This window comes from Octodon degus, unplaced genomic scaffold (assembly GCF_000260255.1).
Source record: "Octodon degus isolate 3935 unplaced genomic scaffold, OctDeg1.0 scaffold00096, whole genome shotgun sequence".
Classification (NCBI taxonomy): Eukaryota; Metazoa; Chordata; class Mammalia; order Rodentia; family Octodontidae; genus Octodon; species Octodon degus.
In genome coordinates this window covers 10,141,259-10,160,842 of record NW_004524672.1, presented here as the reverse complement: position 1 = coordinate 10,160,842, position 19,584 = coordinate 10,141,259, and the positions used below count along the sequence as shown (strand labels likewise).

The window sequence follows — 19,584 nt, the reverse complement described above, 5'->3', positions numbered from 1 at the left end:
TCCCTCATTCCTGGGAAGTTTTCTCTCTTTACAGTCAACAAACCTGTCAAACGTCTCCTTTCCAGCCCCTCATCAGCTCTTCTTCCTCCCTCCGCACCTTACCCTTCACTACTCCCTCCCCGTCCCCCACTCCTGAGGGCTCGGGAGAGCGGGGGCTAGCGCAGAGGGGTGAGGTGAGGGGCGCGGCCGGCGGGTCCCGCAGCCTAGAGCGCCTTGGGCCCGCCCCGCACCCCAAGCCCCGAGCCCCGCGCCCGCCTTCCGCTGAGCTCCGCGCTCGCCGCCCCAGGGCGCACGGCTCCCTCCCGAGAGTCCCGCCGCCTGACTGTCGCAACTGCCACCCCGACGGCCCCCCTGGCCCCCGCCTACGCCCCAGCCCCGCTCTCCTCCCACCCCCGCCCCCGGCTCTGATTTCTTCTCCCGAGCGAGCTCGGCGGGAGACACAGGCGCTGGCTGCCCCGTCCGCTCTCCGCCTCCGCCGCGCCCTCCTCGACCGGGATGGGCCCCCCCACCGCCGCCGGAGTTGTCGCCTCCCGGCCGCAGCCTCGATCGCCGCGCGAGCCCTGAATCCCCGGGCGCCACGCCGTCCGAGTCACCCCACAGCCTCGCCCCTGCCCGGCCGTGGAGCGGGCGCGATGCTGCCGCCGGTGCCCTCCCGCCTCGGGCTGCTGTTGCTGCTGCTCCTGTGTCCAGCGCACGTCGGCGGACTGTGGTGGTGAGTGCGTGGGGTGTTCCAGAGCGGCCCCAATGCTGGAGGGTGGGGACCCCGGCCCGGGCAGGGGGCTTCGCACCGCACTCCAGCTGCCTCGAGACTCTACCTGTCTCGAATCCCAGTTCCGGGCAGCGGCTCGGGCCCTTGGACAGAGATTCTCCTCCTGGCCCCCCATCCCCCCCGCCCGCAGAGAGAGCTTTTCCAGTGCCACTTTGACGTTTCCAAACCCTGGCACATTCTATTGTGTTTCCGCCTCTCATGTCCTCCCCTCCCCCTAAGTCGTGTGTTCCATTCAGATCTCCAAGGAATTGGCGGGTAGGTAGGAAAGAACTACTCCAGAAAATCTGCAATCAGAGAGTCGCAGAGTGAAGAGGGCCCTGGAATTAGGGAGGGGGACTGGAATTGGGGAAAAGATAGGAACACGGTAAGAACCATGAGGCGGAGAGGGTCAGACACCTGCGCCTTCTCTGACCCACTTTGCCCACCAACCTTCTCTCCGGGACCTTCTAGCGTGGAAAGTAATATCAAGAGAGGGGAAACTGAGTCAGGACCCTGAGTTTCTCTAGCTTCTCTTTCCCTAGCAAAGAAGAAAAAGAAGGGCAAGGGCGTCATGGATGAAAACTCGAGCATCCCAGGATACACGGGACCCCGGAAGGGTCCTGGGGGAAGGGAAAGGGCCCGGCCATCCAAGGGATGGGAACAGATGCCTTCCCAGACTCGGCCTCTGGATTTGACCTTATCTAAAGCAGACCTAAGACGAGTAGGTTCCCAGAGCTTTGAACCCTGAAAGGGGGCAGGGATTAGGGAAGGTGAGTGCAGGGCCGGCCGGGACAGTTCAGAGATCCAAATCCCAAAGAATTTTCCCCGTTCTCAGTCCCAGAGTGCAAACACTGGCCAGGAATAGCTCAGTGTTTGGAGAGGCGGGATTGGGACAATAATGCTTGCTAGATTGGCCAATCCTAAAAAGGCAGAGAATTTCCTATTTGCATATCACCAGTCATTGGCTGGATTCCTACCCTCCAGTCCTCTCTAGTCCTCTCCTAACCACCGGATTTGGAAGGAGGGTTAGGGCAGGCAGATCCCTCTTTTTTTAGAGAAATAGAGTAGATGGCTGCGCTGCGAGCTACTGGCCACTGTTCCTCTCTGGTGAAGTGGGAGAGACATTTCTCATAGGTGTCAGTGAGGGAAGAGATCCAGGCGACCTAGGTCTTGGGAAAGATGCATCCTTTAATTTAATCTTGGCTTAGCATAATGAAGTAGGAACTTTGACATACAGGAACCTGAGATCTAATCTCAGCCACTAATTCTGTGATCATGGGCAAAGCCCTGCCTCAAAGGTCTTGGCTGTGAAGTAGGGATAACCATCTCCCTACTGGGCAGGTGGGCTGGGAGGATTAGGTGGAAATAACTTCAAAATGACTGACATGAGGAGATACTCTTCTCCCTTCTGTTTTCTACTTGCCAGGATCCCAAGGAATGAGAGAGGAGAGTTATTTAAATTAAAATGTAGAATCCCAAGCAAAACTTCAGAATCTCTCTTTTGTTCCCCAAACACACCTTTCTTTGCTAGACTCTTTCTCAATTTGTGGTGATAGGGTCCCTCTCTTCCCTCTTCATGTGTGCTTACAATTAAAATACGACTTCCTCTGTGAAGCTGTCTCCCTGTCCTCCCTCCATTGCCTTCCCTGTGTGCCATGGTATCCTATGCACTGGGCAGCTATGCCAGTTACTGACAAACACCTCTTCTGAGCTGTCTTGTTCCTAGTTCTGGGAAGCAGGGCCTTTCTCTCTAGGGTCTCAAAGCCCAGGAGAGCGTAGATGCTGGAGATGGGTTTGTGGGGGCGCTGATTGAGAGGATTCATCTTTCAGGGTCTTGTGTCTGTGGGGGTTTCTTTGTTCAGAAGGGACCACTGGGTAGGAGCCAAGCCAACAACAGGAGAGGGGCCTTATCCCTTTGACTGACCCTGAAGCTGGGAAGCAGGGAGTGGGGGAGGAGGTGAGGAGGGCAGGTGTGGGAGAACACAGAGGCCTTCATGGCCACAGCTGCAGGGTGAGCCGGGTGAAGAGTGAGGGGCCGGGTGATAAGGTGGCCAGCGAATGCTTCACTCAGATGTGTCTCAGAGAACCTGCCCCTCCCACTGCCTTGGCCCCCTCCCTATCCTCTATTTCTGATACTTCATTCTTTTGGTCTGAGCCCAGACTCTCTTTGGCATGAGCTCTGGCTCTCCTTACACTCCAGGTTTGATTCATGCCACTCCCACCTCCACACCCAGCCTCCCTTCAATTAGGTGCTTCCAGGCTATGCTAGAATGTCTAAGACTTGCAATGCTGGATGCTGGTGCTTTTCTTTCTGCTTCTTAAAGGATGCTGGCCAAGCCACAGCTCCAGTGGACAAGCAGCAAGACCTGCAGTGGCCACTGATATTCTAGCAGCAGCTGGCTGAGAGCGGAGAGGACGCCAGGACCTCTTGGTGACTTAATTGTCTTGGTTGAGAAAGAATGCCGGAGAGGGTTGTGTAGACCATGAAATCTGTTCTGAGACCAGAGAAATTTTCCTCCCACATTCCCTTCCTTTCTGCCCCTTCCCAGTGCAATTTGTGCTTTCTAAACTCTGCCTCTAGCCACTTAGAGTGTCTCCATCTGCAGCCATATCTTTGTGAATCACAGAATTCCAGATTCCAGGCACTGGCCAGGCTGTCTCCAGGTCTTCTTATTCAGCTCACTGCCCCCAGGCCATACAGCTCATCCTTTGGCCCCAGGAGGCCTTGCAGTCCTGAGAGTGGGGCAGGCAGGGAGAGGCTCTGGCTTCCTGGTCAACAGCTCTGCTGCCCAACCTTGCTTCTCTTCTGTCCTCCCCTAGGAAGTTCTTCACAATGTCTGACCCATCTTTATTTATACCTTCAATCAGTGGATGTAGAAAATAGCTTACTCTCACAGAAGAGCCAAATCAGTTCCCTTCTCTCTTCCTCTTTCCATTTTAAATTTTCTCTAAAGAAATGAACCCTCTCCTTGTTCTACTATGAAAAACATCATGCAGTCTCTTCCCTGCCCCCTTCTATCTTGCTTTCACTCTGCCTCCCCCTTCACGTATAGAAAGGAAACAGGAGCTAGGAGAGCCTGGACAATGGCCCTGCAGATGTGCAGGGAAAGGACACAAGCCTCTTGCTGACACCCAGATTTCCCAGCTGCCTGGCCTGGCCATCCGGTATCTATCTGGGGCCCCTGACCCTTCATGGGCAGTCTTGTTGTTGGTCCCTGCCAAGCTTCAGGGTGGGGTGGCCATCCGTTCCCCCCCTCCAGGCCTCCCGCCTTGGCAGCTTCCCCCAAGGGAGACAATGGGGCTGTGAGCAGAAAAGGGCAGGGGCAAAGGGAGGCTGGCTCGATCTTGGCCAGAGCATGCCCTGGGCCCACCAGAGTCCTGGCACTATGACATTTCCTGGGGGGTGCAGCCCTCTCCTGGCCAGTTCTCATCGGAAGGCACAAGTTGGTGGGGGAAGGTCAGTAGAAGGTTCAATCACCAGGGCCTAATGAGGGGGATTCCAGAATGAGGACTTTGGTGGGGGAGTGGAGCTGTGGAGGAGCTGAGGTAGGGTAGTGTAGGACAAGGCAGGCAGCCAGGCTGAGGCAGGCCAAGCCAGAAGCAATAGGGGAACCAGATGCTGCCTTTGTAGACCAGTGAGAGCGCCCCCTAGCCTGGGACCTCTTTCCTGTCCAGGCTGAAAATTGCCTGAGGCATAGTTGAGGGAAAAGAATGACTCTAGGAAGCTACTTGGGCTGGTTCCACCAGCTCTGAGTCCTCTGTGTAATCTAGAATTTGATCTAGAAAGGACTGCAAGATCATCTGGTCTAACATTTTCAAATGGTGAGAGTGGAAGATCAGTGACAGGAGGTACATCGCCCAATGCTGGTAGCTAAGAGCCAAGGCTGAGAATACATCTTGCTCATCTCCTTACCCATGGGTGCAGGAGGGGTCGGAGCCCTCCAGAGAGGCTCTTTGTGCTCCCTCACCCTACTCTCAGATGGGTGCTCTCCCTGACAGCCTCTCCTCCAGGTGTCCCACTGCTTTGCAGCCCTGGCCAATAAGAAGCCCTTTTGTATAGTGAGGGCCATCAGGAAGGAAAAGCCCCTGACTCTCCTCAGAATGGTGCAGAGGTAGCAATGAGGAAGAACAGAGGAAACCACATTAGGCCCAGTGGGGGAGGAGCAAAGTTGGGGAAGCTGGTGGGCAGTGGGGAGGCAGGGGTTAAGGGAGCTGGGGCATCACAGGCTTTGATGTGGTGGTTGGGGTGGGGGAGACTGGGGGGAAGGGGAGCAGTAATTACTGAGTTAGACAGAGCAGGACAGGACAGGCGGGCGGGCACAGGCCCGGCAGCCTCAGCAGCCGTCAGGCAACATTTTTCTACCCCCTCTCCACCACGCTCCTCTCCCACCCCCTTACAGCCCCCACCCACAGCCCCAGGGCCCAGAGCTCCCTCTGCTGGCTCATGGGAGGTGGGGTCAGTATAGGAACCTTGGGGGTGGAGTGGGGAAATAGAGAAAGGCCTCCTGAGAGACCCTACAGAGGAAGCTGGTTACCCACAGGGTCTGAGACAGCCTGCTCTCAGTGACCAACCAGGAGTGTCCGCTTTGGACAGGGAGTGGTTCTTGAGGTGCTTCAGGTCCCTGGACAAGGCTTATGGTCTAGGCAGCAGGGATCTAGGCTGAGAAGTAAGGGCAGAGAGTGGGACAAAACAGTGTTTTCAGGGACGGGGAGATGGCTCAGTGGAATAAGAGCTTCCCTGGCAAGCACAAGGGCCTGAGTTCAATCCCCAGTTCTGAAAAAAAAAAAAAAATGTTTGGGCTGGTGAGATGGCTCAGTGGTCTAAAGCACCTACTTAGAACAAGCTTAGCAAAGCACAGGGACCGCGGTTCAATCCCCCAGCACCACATGCCAGCCAGCCCTGCCCCCTGGTGGGGTGAGCTGGCCACACACACACACACACACACACACAAATAAATAAATAGATTTTTTAAAAAACAGTGTTCTCAGGAAGAATCCCCAGGTGCTGCCTGTGCCCTGGTCCTGTGCAGGTCCCATAGCTGGATGGGGTGGGAATGAGAAGAGCAGAAGCTCTTGGACAGGTCCTTCCTAGGGAGGATAGTTGGTATTAATAATCATTCCCATTTTCCAGTTGAGGAAACAGAGGCTCAGAAGATGAAATCTCACCATACATTCAACAAATTCTAAGTGCCAAATTCACATGCTGGGGACTCAACATTGTGCAGCAAGCAAAGGGCAGCACCAAGACCACCCTCATGGTGGGTCCTAAAACCCCTGAGTGGGCTCTGATGACATCATGCCCAACTGTGAATTTTAAAAAATTATTTATTTATTTATTTATTTATTTATTTGGTATAGGGTCTTGCTACCCAGCTCGGACTCATAGTGACCTTCCTGTCTCAGCCTCTCCAGTGCTGGGATTATAGACATGCACCACCATGCTCAGTCTCGGTGGCCAGCACAGCACCCCCAGAGTTCTGGAACTGGCATGGCATGTGGTACCAGGGATCAAACTTGGATCCTTAGGCTTGCCAGGCAGGCACTTAGACTGCTGAGCTATCTCTCCAGCCCCTAAGTGTGAAATTTTTACCTTTAATGAATTTTCTTCCTAATTGAGGAGATAAGCTGAATAAATATGCTGGCAGAATAACAATGGCCCCCAAATGAGTGACATTTGGGTGATACTGGAGAGGGGTCTTGGGGCTCTTTAGGGTCAGTGGGATTAGAGAAGAGCTTGGAGAGTTCCTAGCAAAGATTATGATGATTTAGGGATGAAGAAGAGGTGACTCTGAGTCTAGGAGTTGAGTGCTGTGTTCCAGCAAGGTTGCAGAACCCTGCTGGGAGGAAGGGGCCACCCAAGACCTTCCCACATGTCAGACAGCCCTTTGTCTCCTTTATATTTTTAAAAATCATATAATTTTTCTTTCATGAGGTCAAAACCCCATGGCTGGGGTCTATCTCATTTCTTCTCCTATCACTCATCTGTAACAAGGTGAGGTGGGTAGGGTTATCCACATGGCCATGGCATTACCTTTGGCCCTCTGATTCAGAGGTGACAAGGTAGGTTGGGCCAGGATCCTGGGACTTCTGAGGCTGAGGTCAGCAGATGCTGTAGGAATGAGCTGGCTCTAGATCCCACTTCACTGAGCTGCTACTGAGCCTGCCAACCACAGTCCTTGGATGGGGCTCTCTGTGTAGACCAAGCCAGTTACAATGACCAGCTATAGGCTTGTCCCTTCTTGTCTGCATACTGAGTCTTTTGCCTCATTTTCTTGCTATGCTCATGAACAGTTTGATTATAACTGCACATACCACCACTGCACTACAGACCCTAAGACATGCAAATTCCCCCAAAGGAACATATCTTCCATGTGCCGGCCCCAGGTCAGTGCTGTCCCAGAGGCTCCCAAAAAAGCAGAGTGTGTTCCCAAAGGAAACAGAAGGAAGGTAAAGGGAGAAGACACTTGGGAGTTGGTTCTAGATGCAGAGTCAAATGTTAAAGTTGTGGGTGTGGGCCTCTTGTGTTAACTCTTCATTTATCTGAAGCCCAAAGAGGTAACTAATTTGTCCAGAGTGGCTCAGCCTTCCTACAGCTGATAGAAACCAGGGCACAGAAGCATGGCTGGGGGTTTTACCCAGTGCTCCCTGTGGTGCTCCTTCTGGAGTCTCATCTCCTGTGTATTTAGAATGGGAGCAAGGACAGCAGGGCAGGCAACTAGTCCCCTGGGATTCTAGCTGCTACTGCTGCCCATCCCGCCTCCTGATCAGCTCGTAAACAACTCTAGTTCCCAGGAAGCCAGCCAGGCTGGGAGCCAGATCCAGACCGGGTCCTGGCTGGGGCAGCCCCTCAACCCTGTGAAGGGCCAGCCCCAGGCCCCGAAAGGGCCCCACTCCCCAGAAGCCTTCTCCTATCTCTAGCCTGGGAAGCAGACAAGGTCAAGAGGGATTTGCTCATCAGTCCTTAATCCTTCCTGCTTTCCTCATGGAGGAGGGGGGAGAGGTGAGTGACAAGGGGGAGGTTGACCTTGGGAAGATAAAGCAGCCAACCTTGGGAGAATAAGGAGTTCTCAGAGGGCAGGGGTGGGGGCAGGCTAGGAACTTAACAGAGGCCTGGGGATGGGAAGATGAGTTTGCAGAGGCCTCTGGGGCAGCAGGAGAGTGGGACAGCAGCAGACCCCCCCCCCCCCGTCTGCCTCCAGATCCCAGGGGCAAAGATAATGTTTGAGGAAGCAAACTGAGGGTGATGAAGTAGTATGTGGACAGGGGCTTGGGTTCAAGGGAGTACCTTCTTCTTAGATAGCTCATTCATTCATTTAGAAACATGTATTAGATGATGTTTATCACGGTATTCAAAATCACTTGTTATTCATGTATAATGTACAATTTATAATATGAAAAATTTGCACAGTAGACATTGGGAGGGCATGAATTAAGTACCCAAAAATCTGCCAGGGGAGATAAAGAAATATAAGACAGCCTAACTTCAGAGGAGCTCATAGCCTTATCTACCAACCCTGTATACCAGGCTAGAGGCTGCTCATCATTCATCACCCCTCCCCCCGGCTTTTCTCAGTACCAGGGATCGAACTCAGGACCTTACGCTTGCCAGGCAGGAACTTATGCCAATGAACTATATGACCAGCCCCAGCTCCCATCCTTTAAAAGATAGGGTTATGCTGTACAACTTGGACTGGCCTGACAATTCATGATCCTTCTGCCTCAGCCTCCTGATTGTTAGGCTTATAGCCATGTGCCACCATATCTAGATTCAAATAGTGCCCCCACTGTGGTCCTGAGGATTGAACCTTAGGACCTTTCCACTAAACTACCTTTCCAGTTTGTTTTTTTTAATTTTTATTTTGAGACAGGGTCTCACTAAGTTGCTAAATTTGTCCAGGCTAGGTTCAAATTTGTGATCCTCCTGCCTCAGCTTCTCCAGTGCTGAGAACACAGGTATATACCACCCTGTCTGACTCAAATCCTTTATATTGTGGAGTGGCATAGGCAGATGGACGAGGCACAGGTAAATGGATGGACAGGCAGGGACAGATCAACTCTAAGATCACTGGAATGAGTTTGGGCTGCCCTAGCTTTGGCCCACTCTTTAATCTGTCACTTCTCTAGGGTTGTGCAAGTGTTGGGACTGGCGCTGGGTGAGTCCTTGGCTCAATAGGAGGAAGCTCTGGTGTGTGAATCTCTCCACTGAAGAAAGATGTCTGATTCTTGGACACTGCAGATAAGGATGAAGACAGCAACCTGATCTGATCTCTCTCTCTCTCTCTCTCTCTCTCTCTCTGTGTGTGTGTGTGTGTGTGTGTGTGGCCTTTAAAGGAATGAATTTCTACCTCTCCTTGCAAATACCTCTCCAAGCACCTGAGTGTTGAGAGTTCTCCCTTAAGACCTAAATTCCTCTTGCTGCTATTTAAGACTATTACATCTCAGAACATGCCTGGGCAGCCTATGCTTGCTTGCTTGCTGTGGAGCAAATGGGGACAGCGGGATGAATATGCACAAAAGCAAAAGTGAAAAGCAGTCCACCCTGACCTTTCACACCATCTGCAGCCACTTCCTCTGCATTTCTTTCCCCAGGTCCTACCCCCTCCCCAAGTTTAGGTTTTTCTCTGCCCTCTGCTGGGTGGTCTCAGATTACCCTAGCAAGCAAGTGCTCTGCCCTTGCACTCCTCCAAGACAGGAATCCCAACTGAGTGTTCAAATCAGAGCCATTTGATTAAAGCGGCTTCCCCCCAGTTATGAATTCCTGGCTGACAACCTGTGGAAACTAAAGGCAGCTTTCTGCTCAGGTGGAATGAAGGCAGGGCCAAAGGGATTTCTAAGCATGTAGGGGACTTCCCATGAGGTCCTCACACAATAATTCACCTTCCTGGTCCCCACTGCTCAAAGTTGTCACCCCAGAGCACAGGCCTTGGGTTGCTGCCACCCTGCCCTAGGAAAGGCTTGGACCTGAGGGAAGGAGCAGGATCAGTGTCACTTACTCCCTAACAGCACTCCAGAGGCTCAATGGCCAGCTGTGTCCTTCTGCTGCCCATCTGAGTTGGTATAGGATGGGATGAGATGTCACACAGGCTATCAAGGTGGGAAGGCCTAAACTCTCCCATTCTACATAAACTTGGTTAAAGAAAGAGTATGGTTTTCCTTAGAGGCTCTGTCCCTAGACATTCTGCTATCTTGTGGCTTTTCTGTGGCCCTGAGACAGCCCTTACCTTTCATTAGGACTGCCCAGCACACCCAGCTGTCGTCCACTAAGACCAGATCTTCCCCTGACACTGCCTACTCTCCTTAGTTTTTCTGTAACACATACTATACTTCTTGGCTTTGACAACTTTCTTATTCTCTCTTCTGCTAATTTCTTCCTTCTCTCCCTCTTAAGCTCTGCCTTGTTGAATTATAGCCCTGTGCCAGCTTCCTACAGCTTGAGCCAAGATCCTATAAAGGACTGGGGATGTTGCTCGGTTGAGTATTAATCTAGCTGTGCTGGATTCATCCCACTCTATTAGTAAATTGTCCTGTGATGATTTCTTAGTAAAAGATGTATACAGAAGGATAAAGCTGACTCTACTCTAGCAATTTTTGGTCTAGAGTCTATCTTAAAGGGCACACAAACATAAAATAGTAAGAGAATCAGATGGGACAATCCCAGTCTCATTTGGGAGTGGGATGGGTAGAGATGTTAACAGCTGAGGAAGGGGCTGGCTACAACTGAGGGAGGCTGAATGGATTCCTTCTCTACTCTATGCTGTCTCATACTTCTGAGAGTAACACCACTGACTTGCTGTTCTCTGTTCCCTAGGGCCGTGGGCAGCCCCTTGGTCATGGACCCTACCAGCATCTGCAGGAAAGCACGGCGGCTGGCAGGGCGGCAGGCTGAGTTGTGCCAGGCAGAGCCAGAAGTGGTGGCAGAGCTAGCCCGGGGCGCCCGGCTTGGGGTTCGTGAGTGCCAGTTCCAGTTCCGCTTCCGCCGCTGGAACTGCTCCAGCCACAGCAAGGCTTTTGGGCGCATCCTGCAGCAGGGTCAGTGTGGGCGAGAGGAGCTCCATCCCCACAGTGGAGAGGGGAGAGGGATTGGGGAGGGTGCCTCGTCCCTCCTGGCCATCTACGGCACCCTGGACCACATCAGAGCTTGTGGGAGCATAGCGGTGGGGGTGGGGGTGGGGGAGAGGGTCCTGTACACTGTCTTTTAGGGGATTGCCAGCTTGCATTCTCCGAAGCACCCCTGCTGGCCCAAGGAACACCCAAGCCCCAGACAATCTTTGTGCTGATTGCCCCTTCCTGCATCCGCAGACATTCGGGAGACGGCCTTCGTGTTTGCAATCACTGCTGCCGGTGCCAGCCACGCGGTCACACAGGCCTGTTCCATGGGTGAGCTGTTGCAGTGTGGCTGTCAGGCACCCCGAGGGCGGGCACAGCCTCGGCCCCCCGGCCTGCCTGGTACCCCTGGGCCTCCTGGGCCCATGAGTTCCTCAGATGCCACCGCTGCCTGGGAGTGGGGAGGCTGCGGCGATGACGTGGACTTCGGGGACGAAAAGTCCAGGCTGTTTATGGATGCGCGGCACAAGCGTGGTCGCGGAGACATCCGAGCCCTGGTGCAACTACACAACAACGAGGCTGGTCGGCTGGTGCGTGTGGACTGGTGGGGTATGAGTGAGGGGGAGTGTATGGTGCACCAGACTGGCCACATGTTGTGGAGTGTGGGCACTGAGGGAATACAGGTGTAGTGTGTGTTGGGTGTGAAAGTGAGCAGGGAAAGGGGGCACTTGGGAACTCTGGGAGGGGAGGTAGGTGGGCCCAGAAGTGGGTGGAGGCTGGGGGGCCCATGCGCAGTGCTATAGAGGACAGAGGGGAGGTGCAGGGAATACAACTTAGAACGCTTAGGGACCCAAAGTTTGGAGAGATGACTGCCTCTGTCACAACAGGTAGACAGAGTTTGGTGGTGGTCGCACATCTGGATGCCAGGGCAGAGGTAGAGGAAGGAGACAGAGATGGGGGAAGAAAGAAATGCTAGAATCTGGGTTAAGAAAAGTAGGGAAGCCAGGAGGAAGCAAGGCAGACCTGGAAAGGGGCTAGACTAGAGACTGGGAAAAGAACCTAGAGCCTATCATGGTGGAGGTAGGAGGGGGTCAGGTGGAGGCCTGGAAAGCTGCTGCTGATTCCAGACCCTTGTCGCCCAGCTATGCAGCAGCCCTAGACCAGGCCTCCTCTTCCCAGGGCCCTACAACTCACCCCATTCCATCTACAATGAGAAGATGCCTTCTATGAGGGGAATGGGAGAGAGTTAGGGAGTCAGGGATGGTCATACAAACCTACAGTGGACTTGGCCACTGACCTCTGAGTCTAGAGATGGTTTTCCTGGGTCAACTGACCCATACATCTCTAGTAAGGTTGCCAATCTCCCATCCCAGCTTCAGACACAACAGCAAATAAATTAAGAGAAGACTCCTGGGTATGCTCTCAGTGGTGCCTTTCCGTGGGCCCTTCTTCCTGCACCGCATGCCTTAGTTCTAAAATGCTCTAGGGATGCTGTCACACACATCTATGTCCTTCAGGGTTGGGCTGAGGCCTTGGGCAGACCAGGAGGAGGGGGCTGGGAGAGGAATGTCAGGACAGGCCCACATACCTGTTGAGAGGTTTGGGGAGGAGTGGAGGAGACAGACGTTTAGGAGGCTGGCTGTGTCTGCTCAGCCAGCCTGGGGCCATGAGAGGCAGGAATGAGGAGGCTGAGACAGCTGCCATCTCTCTCCCTCCAGGGTGAATGTCACTCCTGCTGTCCATCTTGCCTTGCACCCCTAGGCACTATTCTCCCATTGTCTACTTTATCACCATTGCCATTCTTTCTCCTCTCCAGGCTGTTCTTTGATTTTTTTTTCCTCCTCATTTTACATTCCCCCTGCCCCTTTTATCTTTTTCCTTTGTTCCATTCACGCTGCTTCCCCATCTTATTTTCTGTCCATCCGGTAGGTTTTCCCTTCCTGCACCAACCCACCCCCAACTGTCCCCATTCACTTGCGCCTTGCTCCCCTCAGGCCGTGCGGAGCCACACACGCACCGAGTGCAAGTGCCACGGTCTGTCCGGATCCTGCGCACTGCGCACCTGCTGGCAGAAGCTGCCCCCGTTCCGCGAGGTGGGCGCGCGGCTGCTGGAGCGCTTCCACGGTGCCTCACGCGTCATGGGCACCAACGACGGCAAAGCCCTGCTGCCAGCTGTCCGCACGCTCAAGCCGCCAGGCCGTGCCGACCTCCTCTACGCCGCCGACTCGCCGGACTTCTGCGCTCCCAACAGGCGCACTGGCTCTCCGGGCACTCGGGGCCGCGCCTGTAATAGCAGCGCCCCAGACCTCAGTGGTTGTGACCTGTTGTGTTGCGGCCGTGGGCACCGCCAGGAAAGCGTGCAGCTCGAGGAGAACTGCCTGTGCCGATTCCACTGGTGCTGCGTAGTGCAGTGTCACCGCTGCCGCGTGCGCAAGGAGCTCAGCCTCTGCCTCTGATTCACAGCCTTTCCAAAATGTGTAGAGCCCCCTCTCCGCACCGGTGGGAAGCCTTGGGCTCCAGCAGGGGGCGCTGCACGGAGCGCCCCACTAGCTCTCTGCCAAAGTCCATCTGTTAGGCCTCTGAGGCCAGGGACTTGGGGTTTACGCCAGACTTATGAAGGTTCAGGGCGCCAGAAGGCCCCTGGAAATGCGCTCTGAGAATTTCTGGAGGCAATTATACAGGCCATCTTTCCTTTTGGCTCCATGGTTGGAAACAGACTCCTGCCTCTAGGACTCTGGAGATCAGACTCTTCAGAGCTGCTGGTCATGGGATGCGTGGGTGAGGCTCTTATCAATAAAGATATTTAAACCAATAGTACTGGACCCACAGCGTGGGAGGAGGACTGATCTCTGGCGGGCTGCTGCGCGAAAAGAAATGGTTTTCATAGAGCTCAACCCTCAGAGATATATCACCCTGAGTCCCTGTCTCCCCTAAGCCACCAGATTGGACATTTTCTCTTGACACTCTTCTGTTCTTTTGTCTTGTTTTGTTTTTTAGTTTGTGTATTTTGGTACAGGGTCTCACTACACAGCTGGACTCATAGTGATTCTCCTGTTTTCAGCCTCCCCAGCTCTGGGATTACAGGCACGCACCACGCACCACCGTGCTGGGACTTACTTGGTCACTGGATCAGCGCGCCCTAGGGGCGGGGCCGGAGCAGCATGCGTGACCCTAGTGTCTTCAGTTGCCAAAACAGGCGCTTAGCTCGCAGAGCTAACTCGCAGGCCCTCAACACTCCTGTGTTCATTCTTGTCCTGCGTGGAGGCTCTGAATCTGGGAAGAATCAGCAGTTGATCTTTACACACAAGGGAAAGGACTCAGTAAAAAGGCCAGACACCTTTGGTGACGTGCTCAGCTCTTGGGCCAGCTCTCCCTTTAATTTTTAGGGCATCGTGTTTGTTTTTGTGATCTCTGAGGAATTCAAGGGATAGACTTTTGCCCTGTCCATGCTCATGGGATTAAACCACTTTATGAATGTGATGAAACTAAGTGATTAGCAACACCAGCTTTTGTTACCACCGAAACTAACTTTACTCCACCCAGACCCACCCCAGTCCTTAGCACTGAAAAGATACTGTATTTAAAAAAACAATATTTTTTTTGGTACCAGGAATTAAACTCAGGACCTGGTGCTTGCCAAGCAGGCACTGCTGCTGAGCTATCTCCCTGGTCCCAAGTACTAAAAAGATTGCCTGGCCAGCAGCTCTAGTCACACCTGGAGAAGAAGCAAGGGTATCCCAAGGTTTGTCTTACACTCATCCACATGATCTTCTCTTTGCTCTCTGGAAGTTGATGGTGTGGATGAAGAGACACCAAGCTTGTTCTAGGTTCTCCAGCTGCCCCATCTTTACCCATAGTCCAATTGTGGGGATTCAGGGCCCCCATCTGCTTCCAGTCTGAATCCTCCAGTGGGAAATGACTGCCAATCAAGGTATGTGGGGCAGTGCATACACTTGGATTCCGGTGCTATTGCTTAGAATTTTACAAGATAGACCAGCTTGGCTTCAGTTTCTCTACGTATGCAATGAGGAGACCACAATGTATTGTATCACTTTGTAAGCACAGAGTTATCCATAGAGAATGTGTGCAGGAGGAGAGAAAGAAGACAAGTATTCAAAGAGCGGCAAAGATAAGCAGAAACAATAGGTGTGGGAGGTGGGAGACTAGGGCAGGAGTTGAGAAAGAAATATGACATTTGAGTCCCTGGGGCTAAATTCAGATTTAATGAGTGGACTTTCCATTCTTCAATTCTTTTTGCCTAATCTAAAAGTTGGGTATTTCTCTTTGCATTATTGGCCTACTCAATACCCGCAATGCACCAGCTCCATAACCTCCATTCTCACAGTCACTGCCATTTATTAAACATGAATTCAATATAAATTATGTATTAAGGGCTGGGGAGATGGCTCAGTGGAATAAGCGCTTCCCTGGCAAGCACAAGGGCCTGAGTTCAATCCCCGTTCTGCAAATAAATTAATAAATTAAATAATTAATTATGTATTAAATACTGCACTAAGTGCTTTTCATGTTTTAGGGGAAAAAGAGCTCCTGACCAACAGGTCTGAGACATCATGAGGTGAATTATAATGTCCATAGTTTCTTTGCCACTCCTCCCATTGAGAGGTCGAGTTTATTTCTCCTCCTGTTGAATTCTGGCTGGCTTTGTGATCTGTTTGGACCAATAAAGAATGACAGCAATGCTATGTAACTTCTTTTTTTAAAAATGTATTTGGCACAGGGTCTCACTGTGCAAGTTGGACTTGTAGTGATCCTCCTGTTTCAGCCTCCCCAGTGCTGGGATTACAGGTGTGGGCCACCAAGCCCAGTTTTGGTGGCTGGCTGGGCATGCCTGGGGCGGGGGTCACCACAGCGTGTGGTACCTGGGATAGAACCCAGATCCTTACGCTTGGCCTAGGCAGGCACTTAGACCACTGAGCTATCTCCATAGTCCAGTGCTATGTAACTTCTGAGGCTGCAACTTCTTTTGCCTTCAGGTCTGGCACAGTCTTTCTAGTCAGAAGTCCGGCCAATCCTAAGGCCACTATGCTGTAAGGAAGCCCAAGCCAGCCACAAAGGGAGAACAAGACGACTGGAGAAGCTTTGAGGTTCTGGACATGATGAAAATAAAACCTTTTAGAATATCCAGTCCCAGCCAAACCCAGTAGAAGGCAGTCACGTGAATGATGTCAGTCATTGGGTCCACCATATGGAGCAAAGCCACCAAATGATATCTGGCAAATGTCTGACCTAAGAATCCTGAGAAGGAATTACTTTGAGTTGTTTGTTACACATCAGTGGATCATTAAAATAAGGTGATCTCTCCATTATATAGGCAGAGAAATTGAAGCCAGATTGATTTATTTTGTAAACTTCTGAGCAGTAGCACCAACTTCGATCAGTTTTAGGGAGACCTGGACTTGTTCATCCAAGTCCTTTGCTTGTCTCAGAATCAATAACAGTGTCGAGGGAGATACACTACCATATGAGCGAGTGAGGACTGATGGTCTCCTGGGGCCATAGGGAGTGAGGGCACAGGGAGTGAAGCAGAGGTCTTCAAATGCAACAGAAAGGACCTTCATCCTGGATGTGACAGATTCTAACCATGGCTTCCGGTACATTATCCTTCCTCTACAATGCCCTTGCATCCTCTCTGGGATCTAGTGAGGTTCAGCCCTCAAGCCCACCCTAAGCAGGCGGAATGGGGCAGGCTGCCCTGGGAAGCATTAGGCATCTGGGGTTTGATTAGGGTAGGATTAAATGCCTGGACTGCAGGGAAAGCTCACGCAGAATTTGGACTCAGAGCCTCTCCCTCTGTTAACTTTCCAAGGGGGGAGTGTGGAACTGACACTTGGGCCCTACAAGGGAGAAATGAACTCTCAGTCTGGAGTTCACAGTTGGAATTCATAGCTTGGCCTTCCTGGGAGTGCTGTCTTGTGCTTTTTAATGTCCTGCACTTTTCTCAGAGTCCACCAGAGGGCTGCAGAGTCCAGCTTCCCTATGGGGACAACCCGGAAGCAGGACATCTGGGGGAAGGAACTTCCAGAGTGTAGAGCTGCACAGAGTAGGATGGGACAAGCAAGGAGACCTATTGACAGTTTGGTGCGGGCTGCTAGGGCTCCAGACTTCTGGGCCCTCTGGGCTGGCCACACTTGGGCCTGAGATGCCAGCCTCCCAATCCATACTACTGCTCTGCCCAGGTATGTTGGGGAGGAGTAAGATGGGATGGGTAATGCTGAGTATGTTCCTCATTGTGCTGGTAGAGAAAACTGGGACGGTGGCATGAAGCAACACCACCCACACACATGCAAAGGAATTCAGAGGATGTCAGTGATGCAAAGAAAAAGGCCTAGTTTGTGAGCCTCACCTTGGTCAGGGGAGTTAATTTGCCTGAATCATGGTCTCCCCACCACAAACAAGGGGTTCCTAATAGCTTCTCAGCATGTCAGGAACATACACCATAGTCTTCAAGCTGTCAGTCTCATGTCAGTGATCCACCTGCTGTGAACAAGTCCCAGGGGAGTCTCAGAATGGCTTTCTGTGAAGGATGACAGTGATGGCCCAGGGACACCAGTGGAACCATTATCCTCTAGGCTTAGAGATGCTCTGTGTTCTCACAGTGCTGCCCAGGAGGAGGATCAAAAGCAAAACTCAGAGGTGCCCTGCACCTTGCTCCTTGCTTCCACAGGCATAATCAAGGTCCCCTGCTGACTGGTAGGGACATGTGGAACTGGGCAGGGGGTGGTGAGCACAGAGGCAATCCAGATGGGCAAGTGAATGCAGGGAAGGCAGAACACAGGCAGATGAGTGAGGAGGCCAGGTGAAGGTCTAGGATGTGCCCAAGGCCAAGGGCTCAGGAAACATCTCCCTTTCCCTACAGTGACCAAGCATATTGGGAGCCAGAGCAACAAGTTAGCTCCCCTTACCTTGCCCAGGCCTGGACAATAGAACATAGAGCCTCCTTGACTATCTGGGGCTCCTTTCCTCTCTTCTTCATCAAGATAAACTTTTTAGCCGACCCTCAGACTGAGTGGGGACTGGACTGGGCTAGGCCAGGGCTTCCAGGGTCCCACCTGTTCTCACCCTGGTGCCTCCCTCAGCCCTCTTTCCTTGACCTCCTGCAGAGCTGCTACAGCTGGAACCATTCTCCAAGTTACCTTTCATCCTCCATGTTCCCCCACCTCCAGTGGCCCCTGTAATTGTGGTCTCAGGCAGCGGCTGCTGCGGGGGCTGGGGCTGGGCTTAGGGCCAGGGCCCAAGGCAGAGCCAGGGTGGGGACAGGGGGCTGCTGATAGGGGCTTGGTCATGGTATAGGTCCTATAGGGCTGGGGTTCCAGCTGCACACTGTCACAGGGTCTTGTTTATGTACATGCCAAGGCCCTGAGCTTCCATACAGCCTCCCTCATGAGACCTAGACTTAGGTACTTTTAGACATGTGGGACATCAGGCCAGCACCACACAGGGAGGAGCATGTGACTTAGAAATCCTTACTTGCCTCCTGGGGTAAAAAGAAGGCCCCTCTCCCTGGCTCTTCTATATTTCATGAGCAGTGGAGGCGGGTAAGCAAAGAGATCCTCTCTCACCAGAGGCAGGCCAAAGTCAGGGGCAAAGGAGATATTATCTTCCCAATCAGGTCAGCAGCATTTCCCCAAGGTGGGCACTGCCAAGAGACTTGGGATATCATGATTAGAAATGCAGACCCTCAGACCCTGGAAAGCCTGAGTCTGCTGGGTGGGGTCTGGAATCAGTACTTGCCATGATGGCTCACCCCAGGGGATACAAACCATGCACTCAGGATGGAAAACACTGGATGAGCACTGGACAGAGAGCAGGCAGATCTGCAGCCTAGGCATGCCCTCCTGTGTGGTATTGGGCCTGTTCCTGAGCCTTGCTGGGTTTCAATTTCCCCAACAGTCAGTGGAAGCTTGACTTTCCACCCTGCTGATGCTTTCTTCCACCCTGGGCTCCTGCCTCCTGCCTGTGTTGAGTCTGGTCTTACCCTGTCGCTGCCCACTTCCCAAACTCCAGTCCCAAGCTGTTTCTATCCAGTCCCTGCAATGTGGTGGGGGAGAATAGGGAGGGCAGGGGGCGGCTGGGGTCAAACAAGGCTCTGGCTGACGCAGTCTGCTTCCTGCCCCCGGCTGTTTTCCTGCTGTCCAGCCAGACTGCGCCTCCATTGCCCCACCCCCACCCCCAGCAGCCTCAAGCCCTTAATTCCTGACAGCTGCGGTGGCTGCTGGCAGAGATGGGGGAAGAAGGGGGAGCCTGTCAGCCTGCTGTTGCTCTGGCCACCCCCACCACCTGACAGCGGGATGTGGGGGCTTGGGGGGGGGCAAGAAAGGCCCCTCCCCTCTCCTCCATTCCCCAAGGATGGGCATTACCAGAAATGGGCCACTTTTGTGTCTGAGCCCAAGACTCCAGCAACTCTGTCCCAAAGGCAGGAGAGGTTCCCTTCAGACAGAAGGGATGGGGGTGGGGGGTGGAAGGGATGTGCCTCTATAGAGTGGGAGGCTGGTGCCCATTTCACAGAGTAGAATGCTGAGGCCACAGCAGGCAAAGTATTTGTGATCAGGGTTCAGATTAGGACTAGAAACGGAAGCTAGAACCTCGCTCCCCTCAACCCTCTAGTTCTCAGGCCCTTGCCTGCCTGCTATTGTGGAGGAGCCACTGTTCCTCAGGAGATGGGAAAGGAGGAAGGGGTCCTAGAGAACCATGGGCAGACACAGCCAGGGTAAGTCACAGAGCATCCCACTCGAGGGGTGTGGGCGAGCAGCCGTCAGTATTGGGATCAGAGC

The 19,584-nt window shown here is 53.0% G+C and overlaps 1 protein-coding gene across 1 annotated transcript; it reads left to right on the top strand.

Moving 5' to 3' along the window:
* The first annotated feature begins 460 nt into the window (after window positions 1–460).
* Window positions 461–13,815, top strand: Wnt6 (Wnt family member 6). The gene is made up of 4 exons (XM_004638209.2): window positions 461–712; window positions 10,557–10,777; window positions 11,048–11,382; window positions 12,787–13,815. The coding sequence occupies exons 1-4, from the start codon at window positions 633–635 to the stop codon at window positions 13,246–13,248; spliced, it is 1,098 nt and encodes a 365-aa protein (XP_004638266.1). The 5' UTR covers window positions 461–632; the 3' UTR covers window positions 13,249–13,815.
* The last annotated feature ends 5,769 nt before the right edge of the window (window positions 13,816–19,584 follow it).

Bases quoted from the DNA above. Each gene is read 5' to 3' on its own strand.
- Wnt6 (XM_004638209.2), top strand. From the start codon at position 633: ATGCTGCCGCCGGTGCCCTCCCGCCTCGGGCTGCTGTTGCTGCTGCTC. The intron at 713-10,556 runs GTGAGTGCGTGG...TCTGTTCCCTAG, and splicing joins CACGTCGGCGGACTGTGGTG to GGCCGTGGGCAGCCCCTTGG. The intron at 10,778-11,047 runs GTCAGTGTGGGC...CTGCATCCGCAG, and splicing joins TGGGCGCATCCTGCAGCAGG to ACATTCGGGAGACGGCCTTC.